At 39.9% G+C, this 23,338-nt stretch overlaps 2 protein-coding genes across 6 annotated transcripts in view; one reads left to right on the top strand and one right to left on the bottom strand.

Annotated features, from left to right (window-relative positions):
* Positions 1 to 1,339: 1,339 nt before the first annotated feature.
* Positions 1,340 to 8,085, top strand: olmf4l1 (olfactomedin 4-like 1; the record flags this gene model as incomplete). Its single annotated transcript, XM_079162643.1, has 6 exons — positions 1,340 to 1,393; positions 1,724 to 1,942; positions 5,074 to 5,227; positions 5,398 to 5,625; positions 7,098 to 7,266; positions 7,520 to 8,085. The coding sequence occupies 6 exons, from the start codon at positions 1,340 to 1,342 to the stop codon at positions 7,953 to 7,955; spliced, it is 1,260 nt and encodes a 419-aa protein (XP_079018769.1). The 3' UTR covers positions 7,956 to 8,085.
* A 1,138-nt stretch (positions 8,086 to 9,223) lies between these two features.
* Positions 9,224 to 23,338, bottom strand: part of ndrg4 (NDRG family member 4) — a 60,307-nt gene continuing 46,192 nt past the window's right edge. For 4 of the 5 annotated variants that reach the window (XM_079162332.1, XM_079162334.1, XM_079162330.1 and 1 more), the window contains 13 exons: positions 21,817 to 21,937; positions 21,539 to 21,601; positions 20,531 to 20,591; positions 20,313 to 20,399; positions 20,147 to 20,203; positions 19,848 to 19,951; positions 19,648 to 19,704; positions 19,096 to 19,147; positions 17,165 to 17,212; positions 14,796 to 14,831; positions 14,610 to 14,661; positions 14,386 to 14,424; positions 9,224 to 12,570 (listed from right to left, as the gene is read on the bottom strand). In XM_079162332.1, coding sequence (XP_079018458.1) covers positions 12,416 to 12,570; positions 14,386 to 14,424; positions 14,610 to 14,661; positions 14,796 to 14,831; positions 17,165 to 17,212; positions 19,096 to 19,147; positions 19,648 to 19,704; positions 19,848 to 19,951; positions 20,147 to 20,203; positions 20,313 to 20,399; positions 20,531 to 20,591; positions 21,539 to 21,601; positions 21,817 to 21,937 — 932 coding nt within the window. In that variant the 3' untranslated portion in view covers positions 9,224 to 12,415. The remainder of the gene's footprint in view (positions 12,571 to 14,385; positions 14,425 to 14,609; positions 14,662 to 14,795; positions 14,832 to 17,164; positions 17,213 to 19,095; positions 19,148 to 19,647; positions 19,705 to 19,847; positions 19,952 to 20,146; positions 20,204 to 20,312; positions 20,400 to 20,530; positions 20,592 to 21,538; positions 21,602 to 21,816; positions 21,938 to 23,338) is intronic. The other variant, XM_079162331.1, reaches the window with a different exon arrangement.

The following is a 23,338-nucleotide window of genomic DNA, read 5'->3' as shown; positions in this document are numbered from 1 at the left end:
AGCACGTTTTCCCCTCACTGATGAGTCACCACGAGCCTTGAAACTCTAGAAGTGTGAAACAGTGGAGTTTCACAACACTTATGGTCAACTCAGCAGTTTTCCTTATTTCCCCCCTTAGTTCAGTCAGTAAACTGAACGTCTCCTATTTTTAATTGTTTTTTAAAAGCTTCGCAAGACCTGATGTTTGTGTTAACAATTAATATTCTCTAAATATTATCATGCAGTGATGTATTTGATAATATAATCAAAATACTCTGTACACTTGAACGTGTGATAGGCACGTCAGATGAGTGGAAGATTCTGTAAACAATCTCACTTGCTGCTGGATTATTTCAAATATATGTATTACAGACAAAAAAAAATGTTATTCATAAATCTAAGAAAAATGTGTGGAAATAGTAAGTGGAAAAGATGGCCTTCTTCACGCAGTAGTGGACCAGGAGCCAATCAGAGAAAGCTTGTTACACCCCATGGTTAATTTGCATTGTTTTGACTCTTTTTTTACCAGTGCAAGGCAAAAAGTGTCATAGAGAGCCCAACTAGAGAGGCCAAAAGAAGAAACTAAATGAGCAGATCCGGTAGCTAATGGAGGGAGGACAAGCAGCGGGGAAATGGGAATGCAGTGCCTGATTAAAATCTGTATTCTTAATTCATTTTGTGAATCCAATTATTTGTTTCTCTGTTTCAACTTCATTGCCAACTAGATTATTTATTGATGAATTGATGAATACATTTTTGTTCTATGTTGTTTTTTAAACGCCTTCTTAATTTTAACTATTTATTGACGGATACATATTATATATGTTAATTATTTTTAATAATTCCTCTTTGTATTGCCCGCTAAAATATATAAAGTTCCGTATATTGTTATTTAGTCTATTTATTTGTAGATTGAACCGATTCAATGCCAATAATTGGTTATTAATTAATTAAATGTGGTCCTCCATCTTGGGGTGAGCAGACCCGTGTCTGAGACGGGAGATTCCAGATTCTGAGTCATCGCACGTTTTCCCGACTTGCTTCCCCTCACTGACGAGTCATCACAGAGCCTTGAAACCACTCAAGTGGATGTGAAACTCTAAAAGTGTAGAGTTTCACAACAGTTATGGTCAACTTAGGAGTTTCCTCAGTGAAAGGGATATGTCAAGTTTTTTTGCCTATGACATAAAAAATCCCAACCACAAGGAGGAAGTGATCCATCTCTAAAGGAAACGTGACAGGTATCACACACTGAGCACACATCCAAAATCACAGAGGTTAGTGGGATTGTTCACCGGTTAGAAGCTGCTGCTACAGTCAGACACAGTGTCCTATTCAAACTGGGTATCTCTAATCCACCATGAAGCTGTATGTGATCGTCTCACTGTGTGCTCTGTTCACCCTCACCCAACAGGTAACTACAACCTTTTTTAAATTAAAAAGAAAAAAAGATCCCGCACTGCCCATTTTAAATATATTCATATTGGGTATTTAGTATTAATTTCTAACATGCCACGTTTAATATTCAGGCACCTTCAAGTGAGTGTTCGTGTGAGTTGACTACTTCAGAGAAGTTATTCCCTCATGACAAACTCGTTGCGGTGGGGGAGAGTGCATTGAAATGCAACAGCAGCATCACCCCACAGAAGGCAAGTGGTCTGTGAAGAACGCAGCCTCCCTCGGCTATCTTATAATAATAATTAAGACATTTATAAAAAGTTGAGCTGAGCTGCCTTGTCTGCAGGTCACAGAGCTGGACAGTCTGCTGCTAGGTCTGGAGCTGCGTCTGCCTCAGCTGCAGGAAGATGTGTCCATGCTTCAGAGGGAGAACGACGAACAGCTCTACGGGGTTATCAGCCTGCAGGTGATAGAGAACGAACTGATGCAGATCAACCAGCTCGTAGCCAGGCTCAAGAGCGCTACCCTGAGTCACCAGCGTCTGACTGCCAACACCACTGAACAGGTAGATTCGCATCGCGACAACGGGTCAGTCGCTCAACAATGACATTGTTAACCTGTTACCACTCCAGTAAAATTAGATTAAAACGCCTATCCAAGGCATACCCAAAGTAAATTGAAAGCTGTTCTTGAACCATTTGGAGTACATGCATGGTTTTGGTCTCCTTTGAAAGAAAACACTCTGAAGTTTTCCCCCCCAACAGTCAGAATCACTGTAAGTGCTGCTGGCATTGAGTAATATAAGTTTGAACACACTGAAGTAGAAGGTTTTTATTTCCGCCTGAATATTTTTTTGCAAACAGATGCCTGCAGATGACTATAGCTGGGACATATTAGCTGGAAAACACAATGGGACCACAGCATGAAGCCTCACCTAGTCCAAGTTCAAATTTGATAACAATACCACAGAAAATGTATATTTTACACATGTTTTACTAAGGGTATGTCTAGGCGTTTTCCAAAAATGCCATTTGGAGACCCAGGGTAACCATGGTAATATACCTAGGTTGTGTAGAAATGTCTATTCATAATTCAATCTAAAGCTTATTTATGTCGATATACAGTAATCTGTAAGTTATTTCGCCATTATTCACTTTCCTAAAATCTCCAAAACTCTCAAAAACCACACTTTGAATTTAAAGCACGAAAGCAGCGACCTGACTTGCGGTTACGCAGGTTACTTCCATGTTCTGCCTCTAAATCTAACCCCTGAAGCTGTATATCGTTATTTTCGAAATTTCATTGGCTATACGAAGCATCAGAAGCCTTTCAATGTCATTTATAAATGCTTTGTAAGGTATAGATAGTCCCCACTTTAGATGAGGTCACGCAAAACACTTTACTAATGACTAGTAACTACCTTAATTAATCATGAATTGACAATTCAATTAACATTGTCCCTAACCATTAGTGCATATCTAAATCATTATATATATAAATGCATGAATAATGTACATCTAAATATGTTCTTAATCATTTACTTACACTTTATAAATTATGTTTTTACCTACAACTCCTTAATAATTGGTTTGTAATATTTAATTCTTAATTTACAAATGGAGAATCCATCATTTATAAAGTATGAAAACACAATCATGAAAGACATAATAGACAAGCTTATTAATCAAGAATAAAACATTTATAACTGTTCTTATAAATTGTATACTAATGAGTGTTAATGTAGGAACAATGCTTTATAAATGATGAATTAAGTGTTTACTCATACTTATCATAGTATGTAGTTATTATAAAGTGTTACCAAAATTCTTAAAAGCTGTTTATGAGCTGCCGAACTGAAAACCTGAGACTTTAAGAAGACAAACAAATATGAGCCGTCAGCAGGAAGTATGGGAACACGGAAGATTCTGATACTCAATATGATTAATGTTACATGTGTGGCAAGCATTTTTGTCCAAATGTACAGTTTTAGGTCAACTATATTTCTGTAAATTAAACATGCATTTTGACAGTATGCAACTTGATTTGTAGTGGAATGTGGATAAATCAGAAAGCTAAGCAATATTGTAACATAACTTAAACTTTAACGGATCGAAATGAAGACGCTGTAGACATCTTAACGCTGATTGGTGTCACATCAAAGGTGTTTTATTGCGTAGATCACGACATCACCTTTTCTCCTCTTCTCGCTCCAATCTGAGAGACGCTGGCTGGCCAGTTGACCTCCCGCCCCCCCCCCCCCCAAAAAAAAACTCTACGGATCTGCACGATTCACGTGGATGATGTATTTTGATTCAAAACGGCGAATTTCGTCGAAAAGCAACAAGTTTGCAGGTATGATAACAGTACAATTCATTACAATTGAAAATAGTGTGAGTAGATTACATACAAAGTCTATGCACAGACGTGATGAGACTGATGTGACGCCTATTCGCGATGGTGCGAATGGTGCGAAATCGCACAATTTGCCATTCGCGTGACACTGCGGCGCGACAGCCTATCAGTGATGAGATGCTTCTCCTGTCATTACTGACATTGAATCAGGAAAAAACATATTGTAGCCGTAAGTGGGCACATAGAGCTCTACGATACCTCATATTAGAAGAGAGACCAGACAAAACTATGTGTATAAATGTATGTGTGTAAACCATATGGTTCAAATAATGAAAAAGACACTGCCGTATTTACGCCTAGATGACGTTATTTTGAGTGTTGATGGAGCTGCTACAATGTTAGCAAAGAATAGCACCGATCGATCCGAGCTCCATTGAGAAAACAAATATTTTAAAAGTAATTTGCTTGTCATCTTGCAGAGAGAACTAACAATACATGAATTCAAACTTTTTACAAATCTGCATCATTACGTTATTTCGGCATCCATTTTTGTCCATTTATTGTAGTTAAATCAAAGCAAAATCTGTTTATTTTGTGTTTATACAGCTGTAGTAAACCAGCTAACGTGTGGCTTGCTAGACACAGTGAATACACCTCGATAAAATCCACGGAGGTCCACCAGATGATGTTATGAAGAACCAGACAAGAAGGCATTTAGTTTCCCGGGATATCTGGGACTTCTACAACAAGTATTAAGCAGAAATAGAGGTTATTTTTGTCATGGTTGATGGCGGAAATAAATGGCTTAAGTTAATAACGCCCCCTCTCCGGCGCGTCTGGCGCGAATGACCACAAATGGTTCCCCACGGGTAACGCGGCGCGAATGACGCGATTAACGCTTGGTGTAAACTCACCATAAGAGTCAGAGAGTAATCACACCAAAACATAGTAACTTGAATGTAACCCACATGAAAATTCGTGACACAATGTAAAAAAAGAAAAAGAAAAGACATACTGATGCAGAGCCCCCTGTTGACTTTGAATGCATCACTGAGCTCTTCAGGTAGTTATGAAACCACTCACACCTTTATACAGGGCTGCTAACTGACAATATAGCATGTCATCAGCTTGCTTTTTCAACAGGTACTCATATAAAATATTTTTCAAATGTCAAACTTGTACCAGTCTTTCTATGCAGTCAGGTCTATTTCCTTTATTATTCGAAATATTGTTGGTGACATGTTTCTTTATCAATGTATGAGTCAATCCAGTTTCTCTGATGATAGGTAAAAAATACAAAATAAAAATACAAACAAATGTTGGGCTGTCTGGTCTGCTGCTTAGTTGGAGGACCTGAAAGCAGAGATGCAGGAGCTGGAGGCGTACGACTCCACGGGGGTGGTGAAATCACAACAAACCAACCAGCGTCTGAAGAAAGATCTGGACCAGTGCAAGTCTGGACTTCACCCCACCACCGAACCCATTCAGCCTCCACGTGGTATGTGCCAAAACCTCGCTTTTTAACTTTTAACTTTGCTTTCACTTCCACTGGAGGCCACCAGAAAATATTACTCTGGTTGTGTATCAATTGCTTTTTTGGTATATTTCACTCAATTTACGCAATTTAGTATCATCGGCCCGTAGAAACTGATTAGGCTCCCCCCCCAGGTAACTGCCCCCACGGTCAATTTCTGAACATTTCCGGACCGAGTGTGTACACAGCAGGAGAGTACCCCGGTTCCTACAAGTATGGAGCCTGGGGTCGGGATCCCAAACCAGAGGCAGGGAAGGAGAGCTGGTATTGGCTGGTAATGATGACCTCCAGCAACAAATTCTCCAACTATGTCCGTTTCTACTCCAGCCAGAGCTCTCTCATTGCTGGAGTGAGCGCACCAGGTAAAGAACTCTTGTGTTAAATTTTGAAATGTACTTCCTTATAGTTCAGTGAATATACTTGTTCAATAGAGACATCTATTGTATTGTCATGCAAGTCCGGGTAAAGCATGAAGAAATATGTGTTTATCAACCACCCAGGCAAATTTGAATGATTTAAAATGTCACAGTCTGGCAAACAGACAACAGGGGATGGACCCAAATGCAGACAAACACGAAGAGCAGAAGGATTATAAACGATGATTTTAATAAAGAAACGTACAAAACCAAACTTACATGCCAGGTGAGTCGAAAAGTGAGTAACTGAAATCAAAAGGCTAAAAACGGGCAAAATGACAAATGGAACAGGATTAGGAACATAAGACAACTACACGAGGGATACAAACAAGAAACTTCGATGAAGAACCGACAACCAACAGACAAAAGAGAGGACTATAAATTCACAAGAAACTAATCAGACAACAAGACGACACAGGTGGCACAGGAGGGCAGGCCGAAAGCTGACAGATGGAAGAAACACAAGGGAACAGAGCGAGGCGGACGAGACTAATTCAACACAGGCGATACACAGAAAAAAGGAGGGAAAAACACAAAGACAAGAAGTCAAACAAACACAGGACACAATAGGCAGGGAACGTCAAAATAAAACAGGAAACAAACAAAGCAAAATCCAATATCGTGACAAAAGAAATGGTAAAGAAAGTAAGGTTTAAGTATCGTAAAAAATAAGCACTCTGCTGGGGTCGCGTCCGCTGGAGGCTCTGAAACCCCGCCCAATCATACGTTGATTACATATATGTGCAGTTAAAGTATATAGAGCATGTTGGCCGTCTTACTGCTGCACGCTCATTTAGCACAATGTTAACATGCATTCCATATGGGAATGGGGTATGCGCACAAGAGACTTCCACCAGCTAACTTTTGCTTTAGCCCTATGCTAACTGGAATGGGGATAAAAAATTCAATAGGGCAGCTCTTCTAGACTTTGCAAATGTTATTGGACCGAAGTGACCGAATTCTGATGGTGTAACGAGTAATTTTGAGGGGGTTGTGAAGCTCAAAACAATTTATCCACTGTAGCAAAGGAGTGGGCTAAGGCGGAACCTATGACATAAGCACAAGTTTGACTGGAAAACGCATGCAGCACGCTTTCATGAGCATCCTAAATGACAGGCACACATAGAGGGCCGGTAAGGAGACAGAGCCAGATAGCCAGTACACTACTGCTAGCTAGCAAACTGTAGGCGATGTTTTTAACAACAAAATATCCAACATTTATTTTGTTTGTGGGATTTATTGATAGATAGAAAAATACAGAATACAACCATACTTATCATTTATAAATGTAAGGCACCCAAAATACTATTGGTTGCTTTCTTTAATATTTATCAAATTATAACAATACTTATGATTACATTCGCTCCTTCTACTCTTGGTTCTTCTTCCTCCTCTTCCTCTTCTTCTTCTTCCTCCAGGTAATGTCATGATCCACACCACTAACCCAACCACCAACACCATCCAGGGTCCAAATGTTGTGCTGTATGGAGAGGCCTTGTACTACAACTGTTACAACGAAGCTACTGTTTGTCGATTCAACCTCACCACCAAAACTGTTATCAATTTCCAACTACCCAAAGGCACCAGGTTCGCTGATCATTATTTATGTTGCCGCCAGAAACCGTTTTTTGCCGTTTTTACAAAAAATAACATGAGACAGGATATCTTCCACATTTGCATGAACAAGTTGAATTCTGTAGTTGTAATGTTTGAATGTACCTGTTAAAAAAATATTTAAGAGTAAAATGATGAACATGCGAGCATAACATTATGATTTCAAGAAAACTAAGAGACTGATACATTGTTTTACAAATGAAACATCACCTCTGTTTTTTTTCAGGTTTAACTCAAAGGGTAACTTCTGTCACCTTGATGAATGCTACCTGTTCACCGACCTGGACCTGGCGACAGATGAGTCAGGCGTCTGGGTGATCTATACCACCACGCAAGACTTTGGCAATCTGGTGCTGTCTAAGGTGGAGGAGAGCGAACCGCTGAGACTCAGCCAAACCTGGCACACCTCCCTCTACAAGCAGGGGGTTACTAACACCTTCATGGCCTGCGGCGTGCTCTATGCGACACGGTACGTCAACAAAGAAGTTGAGGAGATCTTCTATTCATTTGACACCACAACGAGGGAGGAGAGGTTCAATGTTGGTGTCTTCATCAGCAAGATGTCTCCCAACATTCAGTCCCTGAACTACAGCCCTGTGGATCAGATGCTACATGCCTACTGTGACTCCTACATGGTCTCCTATAATGTTTTGTTTGGGTAAATGGATAATATTGACAATCTTAATAATGGTATGCAGTAATAGTAACTAGCACGGAAAAATAAAGGCGACTCTTTAATTCACCTTATTCTTTGTCTTAACTAGGGCGCATTGGGTCAGTTTATAATCTTACTTCCATTTTATAGCCAAAGTGCGACTTTTACTTAGCTTTTACTTTACTTGGCTTTACTTGCCAAAATAACTGTTTCTAAGCTTTAGAAAAAGCTGTTAAGAAGTTTAAATAATTCTTCAGGAATGATCATAACAATGTAGATTCCCAATATATGATCAGTTTATCAAAATAATGGTTATTTGGAAATTTACAACAAAGTTTTTTGGAGCTGTGAATAGCTGCTGGCCGTGTGGGGCCGGCCGGCGTACAAAGAGCATGTCAACAGTGTTTTTGTAATTACTCTGTTTAACCACAGGGTATTAAACAATAATTATAATAGATTAAGTCAAGAACCACCAATTTGTTCAGCTAGCTAGCTAGTAGACAGACGGATAGGTTGTTTTAATTCGCTTTCAAGATAAAATAACAGTTATACATTTTAACCCTTTGTGTGGACCTTTGTCGACCCTTCTGGCAGTGAGAGTATTTACAAAAACTCTTTCCACATGTGCTTTTGTATGCTGGGTCCAAACGGCAGGTTTAATTAATGTAGTAGTTAAAAATATTCTCACATTTCAGGCAATTTTCATATGTCGTCCTCAGTCACTGACAGTTGTGGTACTCTAACACAATTCGATCACCACAGATGTTTGGGAACATCCTGAATATTCCCAAACATCTGTATTTGTGTACAATGCTACTGGTGCTATACCCAAGAACGAAAAGAAATGCACCAAACCAGAAGTGAAAGCATTGAGGGGGTGGGAAATCACCTGTGCTATGAGTGGTTTACATGGTAAAGCTACATAATGGACATTTGCATTGCAAGAATTACAGTAGTTCTATCTGTAGCTGATTGATGTATGTACCTAGAGTGTGGAAACATTACAATAGGATTTTCCAGAAACAATTAATCTGCATGAGGGGAAGAAGAAATGTTAACAATATGCTGTTAAATCACAATAATACATTTTTTTTAAAACAGTTTGATGTTCTCTAATGTGTGTAGCATTGCTCTCGTCGAGGGGCATCTGTCTATCAAATAATATTATTTAAAGATATACATAAAGGGAAAGAGGTGAGAGCTTCTCACCATATATTGAAAATGCGTGTCAACATAACTGAAAATGATCAGACAACCAACTCCACAACATTCTGACGCAAAGTCTTTATTTCATACTTGTTACTTGATCAGTACATGGACAAAGACAGCTTTTTTATATTTATTTGTATGTAATATATTGAGATTTTACATTACACATTTGAATGACAGCAAAGTAGGTAAGAGTCCTACTGTTGTGAATAGAAACAAGCTCATGGGGAAGACCCCATAATATGAAAGAACCAAACGAGAAAAAAAGAACTTATTGCTCAATACAAATCAATCATAATGGCAGTATGAAGAAGAAGAGTAGTAGTAGTACACATGAACCAATATCATTATATCAAGATGAGGTTACATCCTATCGTTGCCTATAAAAAAAGAAACTCCAGGGGAAGAGGAACAGAAATATGTTTAAGTTGTGTGTTAAGAGTGTTCGCTTTGGGTAACCTGCTCTATAAAGTAAAAGTATCTACAAGTGCAAGGAGGACCAAGGTCTACACAAACTGATTGAGCGCCAGCTTACAGGAGCTATTGATTTCCACACATTGCTACCGAACTTCACTATTTATAGACTTGAGGAATAGCAGGAAGGAGCTTGGTTTTTATGTTCATGGTTAAACGTCAAAGACGCGGGGCAGGGATAGAAGTGCAAACCATAGTGAGGGGTTCTGAGAGGTGCGGGTTGACAATACTGTACAGAACTTCAATGAAGGACAAAATACATTCAGGATCCCCCCGGGCAGTTTGGGTCGAAGTCGTGTGGGAGGAAACCTAAGTGTATATGGCAGAAAATAGCTTAGTAAAGAGAGAAAACACTGAGAGGTGAACATATACTCCGCTACATGCAGACTTCAGTGGTCATGAAATTCACCCATGAGGCTCTGAGAGGAGTAACTCAGGTGTCCGATCTGGCTGTCTAATATCGTCACCCAATTTCTCATTTTTTTCTAAATTAAATTCAACAATAATCTCTCTAGCTTCATCAGAAATCCCATTCTTTCTACTTTTAACATTCATTCACTCACTATTTTCTCCGGTCAGAATCTCCCTCCATGTTTTGGTAAAAATACCTTTTTGTCTTCTTTGCTTTAAAATAAAATAATAAAATTCTATCTGCTGGTCTCTCGGGCCCCCTGGTGCTTAGAAACACAACTAACACTACTAACATTTTAAAAAGTGACTTCAGCTGATAGCCCTTTAGGGTGCGACTAGGTTTGCCTGTGAGAGCCGGGGCACCTTGTGATTGTTTTAGGGGTAAGGTTGTTGGTTTTTTTTAAGGTGGCTGGGGGTTGCCCTACATTCCGAGCTTGGCGCCCAAATGGCTCCAAAAAAGCCCCGCCCCTTACAGGCCACCTCAGGGAAGCGCACACCTCAGCAATTGGAAGCTATGCCCCTTCTGTGAGGGGACCAAAGGTTTTTCTTTGTAAAACTGGAAACAGGAGAAGGTGAACATGGTACATGAAGACTGCAAGCCATAAAACCAGGGGACTCCTTCTTTGATCACTATTGTTAGGGGGCAGTCCAGTATTACAGGAGACAACAGCACACAGCTTCACTAGGTCAAAACTATACTTACATACATGTCCTATACTATATTGGTAAGATTATTATTACACATCACATCAAAACACTGACTGATTAACAGTGGATTCCTTCTTCTGTTTGTATTTATGTCTTTTTATTTGGCTTAGTTCCCTTACAAAGCACAGCCCGTGCAGGTTTCATATGAGAAGGTGTGGGGGGGCTTTGGTATATCCGTGGCGAGGGGCTAGGCTTTCTCTCTTTGGTAAGTGATTAAAAGTGAGTGATTGAAGTCTGAACATACAAGTCCAATTCCACCTCTGAGTTGCTTACTGATCAAGTGCTTCATAGTAAGTCTGCTGCAACAATTGTTACATTTCATGTATTAATATCATTCATTTCTCATGTGGCCTGAAACCATGTGTAAAATATGTATGTAGTCTCTGTGATGTCAACCATAGGTTTCCGAAGCGACCAAAGACAGCGCCCACTAAATTACGCATAAGTTTAAGCCTTAATATAATTAAAACGGGAGAGTTTTATAAAAATTCACCGCCCTACAGTTGTCATAAACAAACAATACGCTTTAAAGACCAAAACTGTTTTTTGGACCAGGATTTTAACATGTTTATTTCTGCTATAGTGTTGGGCATTTTAAAAAGGAGGTCTACAGGGATTGACTCACCACAAGTGGCCATTTGAGGAACTGCAGTTTCTGTCACTTCTGCGTTGGCTTCAATTCTCAGCAAAGGAGCGCTTGCCTGATGCGCATGTATGCTGACGATATCACTTTTTCTCACTCTAAGAGTAGTTTACAAGTTTGACATAAAATCTCACTGAGTGCAGCTTTAAATCCGTGTGGTGTGCTCCAGCTATGCTCTTAAATAAAACAATACCTAACAAATCCTCTCTAAGTAACAGGTGCACTCGTCTACGATAGGCTGTGTTCTGTTGTCTGTCAAATTCTGGACGTGCATCCTCTGACACTTACCGTTCTCCTCAAGGAGAGAAATAACCAGCTCTTACAAACGACACAGAGAGAGATCCTCACAATTTGTCCATACGACAACAAAAGAAAAAACTGCTCGCAAAATATACTGATGCATAACAATTTTCCATTAAGGTACCACGGAAAAGCACTTTAACCTTCTCTAACAGATTTCCAAATGACATTATTAACAGCAGCTCATATCATATATTGCTGTTTTGGACTGGTGACAGAAAGAGTTACTTATTTTTTTTGTGAAGGGGGGGGGGTGCAGGCAAAGAATGAGGATACAATTAGCTAACACAAAAATGACACTCCAAGAACAAAAACAGTTGCCTAAATCTTTCAGTGCTGGGCGATGGGGGTGAGGTTGAGATGGCTATTTCAAGGTGTGGTTAGGGGTATTAGTAGCAACACGTATGGTATCTTACAGTGGACGGGGGGAGAAGATGACAGACAAAGGGATCTGGAGGAGATAGATGGAGACAGAGAGAGCTGTCTCCACCTTTTTGAACTGTCCTTCCTGTTGCTGTTTTGTTCTATCTACCACGTCTGACTTCACAGCTTCACATTCTCCTCATCCTTTCTGTCTTTCTCTCTCCCTCCATCTAGCCAACACCCCGTCCGCCCTCTCTTTCTTTCTTTCTTTCTTTCTTTCTTTCTTTCTTTCTTTCTTTCTTTCTTTCTTTCTTTCTTTCTTTCTTTCTTTCTCTCTCTCTCAATGGCTGGCCGACCCTTTAGCAGGACACCTCCATGGTGTGGGTGATGGTGCCAACTCCTTCGGTGCTGTCGGAATGGGTGCAGGCCCGAGAGCGGGACCCATCTATGGAGCCGGCACTGGTCAGGGAGGCCGTCCTGGAACGAGCCAGGCGAGTCATGCTGGCGGAGGGCACTGGAAGGAAGGGGAGACGTGGAAAAAAATAATAATAATTTAAGCATTACATTTTGTAAAAAAAAATGTGATCAGTTAATATTGTGGAGATGTTAAGAGTGCATGCTAATGTGGACAACTGAAGAATATCTTTTTGTAGCTGGTGAGAACAGGCAGCTGACCGGCAGCCCTGATTGGTTGGAGTTGTTCATTAAAGCTGTCAGTGTGTTGACAGATGCACATTGGAAGCACCATGCACGTTGTGTTATATGAAGCTCAGTTCTCCTAGTACTGTATTATTATGATGAAATTAGTTTTTACTTTTAATGAATTAGATTATGTTGTTAGCTGCTGTCTCCGTGGTCAAGAATGACCGGTCAAGCTCTTTGTGTTTATCCAGTGTCTGAATATGTTAAGCGTGAGTCTTACCCAAATCAGAAGGAGTCTGAAAAAAAGAAATCTGTAGGATTCATGCAATAAAATGGAGTCATGTTTCTGGCCAACTGTTAAATCCAAGTCCAAAACTAACTTGAGCTCTGTTTTTGGTCTCCACCACCTCCGAAGAAAAATATCAGGCTCTTAAGCGGCTTAATGCTCAATCATGTGTTTTCACTCTGACAGTGTTTAGAAAATATTAATTGGTGTCATTAGATTAGGTAAATGTTTTTGTTTGAATGCATGAATTGGAGGCAGGATCTCCCAGATACGTTTCACAATTTTTGTCAGACATTCATTCATTTCCATTAACCTCAGTGTCGTACATCAATTTAAAAAATCTAATTTAGTTTTTGCAATTTAATGAATATGCCACTGAGATAGTTATGTCTCTCACCAGCTTTTAGGACACAGTTAAAGACATTTCTCATTTCATCTTGAACCTTTTAGCAAAATGCTCTTAATAAGCCTCTCAGGCTTCCTTTCTCTACTGCACTGCAGTCTTTTGTAAGATATGCAATGAAAGCCCCATGGCCAGAGCCCTAAGACCATTTTCAGTCTCAAAAGCACACTATGACATTTTCATATTGTAATCTTTGCTTATGTGGTTCAGGCTCAGCAGTTCAGCGCAGAATCTGCATAACCCTGAGGAAAATTGAAGTTTGAGTTCAGTCAGCGTTTCATGTAGTCTTAATTTGCTGAAGTTCTCATTTGATTACATAAACTAGATTAAGTGTTCTGTTGGCCACTCTACTTTAAAGTCTAAACTATTAGTGTCCAATGTTGGTAATCATTTAAAGACAAGAGGCTGTGCTCAAAGCTATAGCAGAAGGCCATGCAAAGAGCAGTACTGGAGATGCAATGGCAAAGGAATGGGGGGGGGGGGGGGGGCAGTATATTTCTTTCCGTGGGAGGAAAAAATATCTTTGATAACTCAATGATGGGGTATATTGTACGGGAGCCCTGGGAGGCAAGTAAGAAAAAAAATATTCTGTGGATCCATTTTTAAAGTCTGATCTAAGTTTTTTTAATGTCCTGTGTTTATGATTTAAGAACTGGTGAAAAAAAGGATAATCTTTCGAAGTTCTTCATCTTTGCTTTTTACATCTACAAAACAGGTGGGGAAAGGTTCTCAATTGTTTTTTGATTTTTGACAACAGGTGAAAACAGAGTTTTAGCAGGTGAAAATAGAAAATGGATCTCCATAATTTAGTTTTCTCACTTCCCTCTCAGGGCTTCCGTATTAATGTTACCTCTGATAAAAAATAAATAAATAAAAGTACATGTAAACATTTCACAACAGCCCAAATTATTGTATTAATAACCAAATTAAATCAAAATAAAATTTCAAAATGCTAATCCAACAGGGCAGCAGTAAGGTGAAGGGGGAGGGGGAAGTACCTGGCCCTTCACTCAACCTCCGATCCTTCACATAAGCGACTGAGAGAACGGGGCAAGGGAGACAGAGGGCAAGATTAACACAGCTCATGTCCCTCTGCATGAAATACATCAGTCACACACACATTACTACGATAACACTTCTGCTGATATAACTTTTTAGATGAAATTACTGCAAGGGCAAAGACACATATAGTATTAGACACTTATTTTTTCTGCATACTTACTGTAGCCCATTCCCTGCAGGAAATACTTGAAGGCTTCGGTCAGCTTCCCAGGCTGGAAAACAAAACACATCAGATTTTTCATTTCACTGAACAATGTTAAATACAGTCTGTCAGATTTCTTTTTTTATTGAATTTGATTTGTATGGCAGCCTGTTGATTGTGCAAGATCTTTTGTTTGTGTGTTACCTGTGTGAGCTGGGGAAGTCCACCAGAGTCAGCCATCTACCACGAGAGGAGAGAGAAGCAATTAACCAAACTGCTACACAAACAACTACAAACAACTCGATGCAGCCCTTGTGTGCCGTCTTTCTTTGTTTTGCCTCTGTTCTGCTAGCAACAGTATCTCAAGTAGTTGTTTTTTTTCCTGTTATTGCATCATATTTGGTGTAAATTCTGTTTTGTACAAGTCAGTTGTAAAATTGTTATATTTGAAGATTACAAGATTGGGTGTCCTAGTGTCCCAGGTGTTTGAGGGGACAATGTAATTGCAACGTTTCCAGTTTGAATCTAGCTTGAGACCATTCTAGTTCATCGACCTTCTCTCTCTACTGTGACGTGAAGGTAAAATGCCCCAAAATAAGACTCACTTTTGAGAGTAGGCTTGTCATCTGCAACCGCTCATCTTGTGCTGGATTTAACATGTTACTTATGAATACAGATTTTTTTTTTCCTTTGGCCCAATGCATGACTTTTATTGTTACTATAATCCATTGATTATTGTCAGCTGACTAGTGCCGAATTCCCTTGTTGCCATTTATTGTCTATATATAAATTGTGTTTTATATCCTAATTTCTTTTTAAAGGTCCTATATTTTAGTGTGATTTTCATGTCTTTTTTATTATAAAGCATGTCTCAGTGCTTCACAGTTTCTGAATATGGGCTGTGATATTGACAAGAGGCGCCTGCAAAGAACACAAAGGATACCGTCCCACCGGACTTCAGAGCAGCTTCTTTCCTCAGCTTGTGAGATGTAATTCATCCTCCACCCTCCACATATAATACAATATTTATTTTTATGTAGTGGGACTACAAACTGCACTTTGTTGTGCAACCCTGTTGTTCAATGATAATAAATGAACCTTGTAACCTTGTGCATTTCTCCATGGATTGAGCATTTTGATGACTTTCCAGTATTTATATGCTCTCTCAATTTAATTTCAAGGGAGACAGATCTCCTCCCGGATTACAGTCGCAGTTTGAAGCAGTTTGAAACACGTGGTTAATGTTGTAAATTGAAACAAAACAAAACAAAGAAATGCTTCAAAACTACTTGCTTATGTTTAAGCAACAAACGTACTTGGTTTATATGAGAGGTGATCAGCAGTCTGCTAGTGAAGACCCTGTGTTTTTGGACCTATCCTCCCCCCCGACCCTCTCTCTATGTGGACTTCTGTGGACTCATTTTAAATTTAGTTGTGATGCCTCAAAAAACATACGTAATCTACGACAAAATATGTTTCCCTCACTAACTAATTAACAATGCAGTTTCATTGTTTGGGAACATCATTTTAAAGAGACAGGGCTGACTGTTGACTGTATACGTTTATGGTGTCTTGACCTCTTCTAACACATCTGTCTTGCTTCTGTTATCTGGTTTCATGCTGTTGTATATGCCATGTGCAAATCAAATTAAAATGAAATAACTAAACTGAAATGTTTGTTTCGTTAGATTGTTGTTGTTGCAGAAATACAAGTGCAGCTGCTGCTTCTATTCGATCAATATCGATCTAGTGTCGTTAAGTAGACAGGAAGCTACTGGTCATCACAGGAAGTGCATCCACTGCCCTGCTGAGGAGTTATCGTCACATTAAGTCCCACAGGTTCAGTCAGATGTGTCTTTAGACTTTTTTCATTATATAAAATGTTTCTGTCTAATTTGATGAATTTGTTTAAGCAATCGCAGAGATGCAGTGTATGTAGTTTATTGTGCTAACATGTTATATTTATTTTTTATGATGTAGTCTTTTATTATTTGATAAGTTTGTATCTCAAAGTGCTGTGTCACACAGCTTATTCTGTTTAACTCAGTATGTCACATACTGAGTTAAACAGAATAATTAGCACATAACTATATATTATACATGGGTGTATGTAGGGTGGTTCTCAAACTTCTTTTCAATAATGTACCCATTTGAAATATTTCAGCCAAAGTATTCACATTTTTGGTAAAGAAATGAATATTGAATATAAAATGGTAGAAAATGAAAAAAGGTTGATTTCCCTTACATTTCCTCTTTTTTGTTGACCTTATTATTGTATATAAAAAAAGACTCGTCCCCCTGCAGCACTGTCTGAGAAACACAGGCTTGTATATCATAATTAAGCTATTTCTTCCCCAAACACTTTTCTGAACAACACAGTTTACATGATGGGGCAAAACGTTCACAATTTTGAAAGTTGAGCATTCATTTAGCATCAAATTGTGTAAATTATGTTTCTTATTTCATTATTTTGTGTATGTAAAAAAGCTTGATTGAAGTAGTGCTTCCACAACAACTCAGACTTTTTGTCTAATGATGGAGTAGCTGTGGGTGAGATGAGGACACACAGATACCTTTAGGAAGGTGGTGTTGGTCGGGTCCAGCTTGGAGTTGCACTCAACCTTGAGGACAGAAAAACAGCAGGTTGAACTGAAATAGGTCAAAATGCTGCAGTAACAAAAAACACTTGGAACTGTGTTTGTGCTGTATATAGTTTATATATGGGGACTAGATCAGACCGTGTGTATGTGAGTGACCCAGATACTGCAGTGTGCTGCAGAGATGAGTCACTCCAGCAGGCTGGGAGCACAGCCGCAGTGTGTCCACGCACACACACACACTCGGATCATACACACATGGAACATGTTTTTGCTCTGGGCTGCTCCCTGCTGCGTTTAATCTGTAATCCTTCGCACAGATTCCCGAATTACATATTTTACTGGCCAAACATGTTAAATATGGGAACCCAAATGTTTTCTGTAATGAGGCTTCGTGATGAAGAGCTGTATAAATAATCGGCAAAACTGTTGCAAATGTGAGTCGAAGATAAATGCATCTCTCTGCTTCTCTCTTTGAGAAGAGTACGTGTATGAAGGAATGTGTCCTGCAACACAGCAGCCACAACTGGTAGTATTAGCTCATATAAAATGTTAACATGACACGTGAGGGATTGGATTTATATTTGCGGCGGACTAACTGGTGCAGAAGCATTAATATCTGGGCCACTTCAAACTAGCGAAGCAGACGGAGCAAGGCCATCTGGCCCCCTGAGAACAGTGATTTCATTCTTTTGGGAACATTAAATTGACTTGCATTCATTTCCTGGAGACTAATCCTAACTCTAACTATAACCAATGCTTGCTTAAACCAAGTCTCTACCTTAAAATCGACTGATTTCCGTTATGAGGACGTGCATTTTGTCTCCAAAAGAAAAGGCGAGTCTCCACAATGTGACAATAACAAAATGTATGTCCTCACAACAACAGTAAAACAAACAGAAACAGTTGTGTTTTCATTACATTGACTTACATTCTTTTTCTGGAGACTTGCTATTAACCTAACCTTATTACTAGTCATATTTTTATTACAATTACTGCTTTCGTTGTCATTCAATTATATTCACTACTGCTGTTATTAGTAGTAGTAGTAAACATTTGTCTTGTATTCATTTTCTGCAATTATTAGTGCTACCACTGCTATTACTGCACTCATTACATGTATTATTTATATCATATGGATTGACTATGTTGGAATTCTATTATGTTGTTCGTTCTGACACACATGACATCTATTAGACTTTTGTCCATCCTGGGAGACGGATCCCTCCTCTGCTGCTCTCCTTGACTTTTTTCCCCTTTTTGTCCCCGTTAAAGTTCTTTTGTGGAGTTTTTACTTTTCCAAGGCGAGGGGTCCAACAGAGGTCATAGCACAGATTGTAAAACCCCAAACTTTTGATTTGTGGTATGGGCTACATAAATAAAATGTAATTTAATTTAATTGAACTGCTACTAGCTTAATCCTAACCTTTAGCCAAACCTTTAACCACCAATGTGACGTGTAAACTGATTTATGTCCCACAACATGAGTAACACACACACACACGCACACACACACACACACGCACACGCACGCGCACGCGCACACGCACACGCACACGCACACACACACACACACACACACACACACACACACAGTCCCTGGGTTCAGAGAGAGTGAACCAGGTCTCTCTCTGCTGGCTGACTTGTTTATGTTTTACTGAATGAGGACAAACAGACTCTACCTGAATTTAAATGCAGAGTACAAAACATCTAACAGGGTAAGAACAGGGGAGGAGGGGGGAGCTTGCTGTTTAGAGATTCAGATGGACTTATAAATCCTTGAAACAGGAAGTAATCGCAGTGGGGAAGTGAAAGGAGTGAGCTAAAGAAGACAGATAGCTGGTGAAACAGAGGTATTGCTATGAGGGTACATTTTCAGAGTGTACGGATGAAGATGCTGGACTCACCACTCCCTCCTCAGCCGGAGCGTTGTCTCCCACAACCAGCATCGCAGGACACCTTCAGGAACATTCAGAATGTTTAGATGAGTAGCTGGTGTTCACATCATCCTGACTTTATCAGAATCATGGTTATACGTTGAGTTTTTTTCAATTGCTATGATTCTACCAATTGTTATTTGTATTAATCAGTTATTGGTTTAGTTCAAGGAATCCAACAAAACAGGTAAAAAAAAAAGAAAATGTCCAAAAACCCCAAATATTTTATTCACAGTGATATTAAGCAGCAAATGTCACACTTAAAGTCACTATCAGGCGGGAAGGGAGGCATGGGAAACCAGGACTATGCGGAGCAGACTGTCAGACCCTGCTTTAGTAAAAATAGAGGTTTTCAAAAGGGACTCTGGTTCTCCGAAACGCAACCACTTTTGTCCACAGGGACCGCCAAAATCCAAACAAAATAAAAGTTCCTCATAGGAGCTTTAAAATATATATTAAATATTAACCTTCATTAGACCCAAATCAACTAGAATATGTACGCGGTTGTTTTATGAGACTCACTTCAGGGTCTTTGCATTGAGCACCGTGCCGCTGCGATTCATCTCCAGGTCCCTCCGACTGAAAGAGACAACATGAATGTTAAGATACAGTGTGTGTGTGTGTGTGTGTGTGTGTGTGTGTGTGTGTGTGTGTGTAGGTGTGTGTGTGTGTAGGTGTGTGTGTGTGTGTGTGTGTTTGAGTAGGAAACTGTATCTCTCCACCTGTTGTACATGTTCCAGAAAAGCTGCAGGTTGAACTGGTTGACGGTGTTGTTGATCTGTTGCCGGTAGCTCTGCACCAGCTCTGTGTTGTTCATCAGCTCCTCCTGCAGACAAACACATAAACTGGCTTAATATCTTTCTGTGACACATACATATAGTCTTTGATTTGAGAATTAAGGAAGTCATTTTTACTTGCATTGCTTTTCATATTTCTAACAAGAACCAGAAAATTAAGAAAACTGGAATAGCAATTGAAAAAAAATATATTCCCCATTTCTATTCCCGGAACCTGAGCTTACCTGGCTGAAAAGATGTGGCAGCACCGTATCTGGCAGAGCGCTGGTCAGACCTGACAGCTGGGGGGGAACACAAGGAGATTGTTGTTGCAAGAACAAAAAAGCAGGTCTGAATTTATTAGTGTGTTAGCACCCACTCAAAATACATTACGTATATAGTCATAGACACCTTGGTTGCAGCCCAGTCAATCCAGCCTTTGCCATTGGGGTCAATGTTGAGCAGAACCAAACCCTCCACCAGGTCAGGGAAGATCAGCTGAGAGCAGAATACATAGAAACATATTTAGTTTTGGATTCAGAGATAGCCAACTTTAACCAAAACACTTCTCAGAACACTTGAATCCTGAATGTTAAAGTACAGTGTAGATGAATCAGGATGTGACTTACAGCAAACTTGGCCAGAATGTAAGCTCCAGCGCCGACTCCGATCCCCACGATGCTCTTAAACCTAACAAAGAAGAACGTTACAGGCAATATTTAAAAGGCAAATAATGATATACAACTGTAAATAGTTCAATGGCTGCATGGATACAAGAGAGCGTCACGGTGTGCCTATATGCTGTTCAATGGATTTGATGGATTGGAATTCATGTTTGTGCAGGAGCCAAGTTTTGTACTGTGGCTGGTACTGTATGTTCAGGCTAAAATCACATTCTGTTAGTCGGGAATGTCTTCACTCAATATTGAGCTCACTAGCTCACGGCCGCCGCTCTGCACTGCTCTCATACGGCGGTTACAGCTGATAACACCGTTCTGACTGGCGTAGCTACCACTCCCAGTTCCCATTCAATTGAACACTGTTAGCTTTCTTAGGCCGTTTGCCATTCTTTCCACTGTTAACATAGTGAGCTCTCTCAGCACTTTTGGCATTGTTACACCGTTAGTACTATCCAAACTGTTGCCATTGTTTGCACTGTTAGTGCCATCAGCACTGTTGCCTTTGTTTGCAGTGTTTGTGCTGTCAGCACTTTTGCTGTTGTTTTCACTGTTAGCTCCTTCAGCACTGTTGATGTTATTTGCACTGTTAGCGCTGTGAGCATTGTCAGGTGTCAGCTGCTAGCTGTCGGCTCAGTTGCTGCCATGTTGAGAACCATGTGGAGGTAATAGATAAGCTCAGAATTTCAAATTTAGCACCTTTAACTTAACTAAAATCACATGCTCATGATCATTTTGAATGTACTAATAAATATCTGAAAGTGTTGATGTAAACACGGAAGTTGAAATGGATAGTTTTTTGCAGTGACAAACATGTCTCGTCGTTTTCAGCTTCTACAGCACAAAGAGGACATGATTTCCCTGCAGATGGCTCTTAAATAACACAAAACATAAAACATTGTCTGTGTCAGACTTGTGAAAAGATGTGGATGTGGATGTGGATGTGGAAAAAGCATCAACCCAAAGTGCTGCACCACAGTGGGTAACATCCCAGCCAGCTGGTCCATAGTAGGGTACTGATACCTGTGGAGAGAGAGGACACAACTTCTGGTCATCATTGCTTCACATACTGTGATAATCAGTGCATAAAAATGCTTTGATTGTTGAGATAATCCCCCAAAACAATGTTATCTGCAGCATTATCTCTTCAGCAATAGTCTAATCCCCTGACCACCAACACATATTAAATTATAAATAATGATCCATTCATTACTGGTTATTTTGTGTGCATATTGTACCCGAGTGGCAACTGTGACGCTCCAATCTGCTGTCCCGGGGCGTCTACATGGCAAACCACAAAGTGCTTGGTGATCTCCTGCATATCCTCGTTATTGAAGAAGGAGTTGAAGCACAGCTTGTCTGCGGGAGAGCAAGGGAGGAGAGGAAATGAGAAGAGGTAGCATGGGGTGAGGGGAGAGAGATGGGACGGAAGAAGGAGGAGAAAGACAGCAAAGGGCAGGACGAGGAGGAGAGGATGAAGGGATGAGAGCAGAGGAATGTGATCAGGTTAGACATGCACCACACTCCTTGAAGTTGACCATCTGTAATACTGATGCTGTGCCAGAAAACGGAGGCAAAGACAGCTTCCTGACAAATGTAATATGTCATATCAACCTTATTCCCCTCCATTTTAATTAAAATAAAAACGTGTTTGAAGTACACTTGTTTGCCTTTATATCCAGGTCAATAAATCAGGATTTATATGTCCTTTTTTTGTCTTTAAAGCCACGGCTGGTAAACTACCTGCCTACACTTAAAAACAATTATTCATTTCGCAGCATTTTGTACTGGACTAAAATTAAACTTCATGCTCTGACAAGGTACTTAAATGTCATTTTTAAAACATGTTCCATGAAGACCGTATTTTTAAAATAGTAATTTTTGTTAAAGCTCTCAGGTCCTATGTTGTTTTTTATGTGACTGTGTATTAACCACTCTACACTGCCATTTTGGCCAGATCTCTGTTGCTAAAAAGATTATATATCTCAATAGATTTCCTAGTTAATCAAAGAAAATTGTGAATACATGAGGTCCTCTTCATCTTGCCTTGCTTAGCACAAAGACTGGAATGCGGAGGAAGCTGTTACCCTATAATCAAGAGGCAATTAGATGAATATTTCCAACCCCAAAGCTTTTTGATTTTAATTTTGTACTTTCTTAGCTAGCTAGCTAGCGAGTACAAAATTGGGAGCATTTGAAATTGCCTCTCAGCGGCTCTTAACATGGCAATGGCTGAGCCGTAGGTTCATAGCTAACGGTGCCAACAGCGCTAACAAACTACGGAAAACGTGCATAGATAGCTAACAGTGGAGGGTAGCGCCCACCCGGAGGGTACCCTTCCACTACCCTTCCACAACGCAGCTGTCGGTCGGCACAACGTTATCAACTGTAACAGTAGCAGTATGGGAGCAGCAGTGCAGTGTAGCCGCTGGGCTGTGAGCACTAACATGCACTAAATTACTTTTTGTTGAAGCCAATGATTCCAACTGTGATATCAAAGAGAGGGTTTGCGATGCCGCAGCGTTAATCACAGGCGGTCGTATAGGTCGTCTGTGCAACCATGCTTATTACTACCCATATTTACGTTTATCGTTAACTCTTGGCTACCAAGCGAGGACCATTTGGTCCTCCAGCAAGACAGTTTAGCGAAGAGTGTCGTAGAATGCACTTTTCAGAAATGAATATAATGAATGTTACACACATGTTATATACCAGAATAAACAGCAACATCTGGGCAACACTACCATGTAAGTCATTTTT

This window comes from Pholis gunnellus (genome assembly GCF_910591455.1).
Source record: "Pholis gunnellus genome assembly, chromosome: 7".
In the NCBI taxonomy this organism is placed as follows: Eukaryota; Metazoa; Chordata; class Actinopteri; order Perciformes; family Pholidae; genus Pholis; species Pholis gunnellus.
Note: the sequence above shows the minus strand (reverse complement) of the source record. Positions and strands in the feature narration are given on the sequence as shown.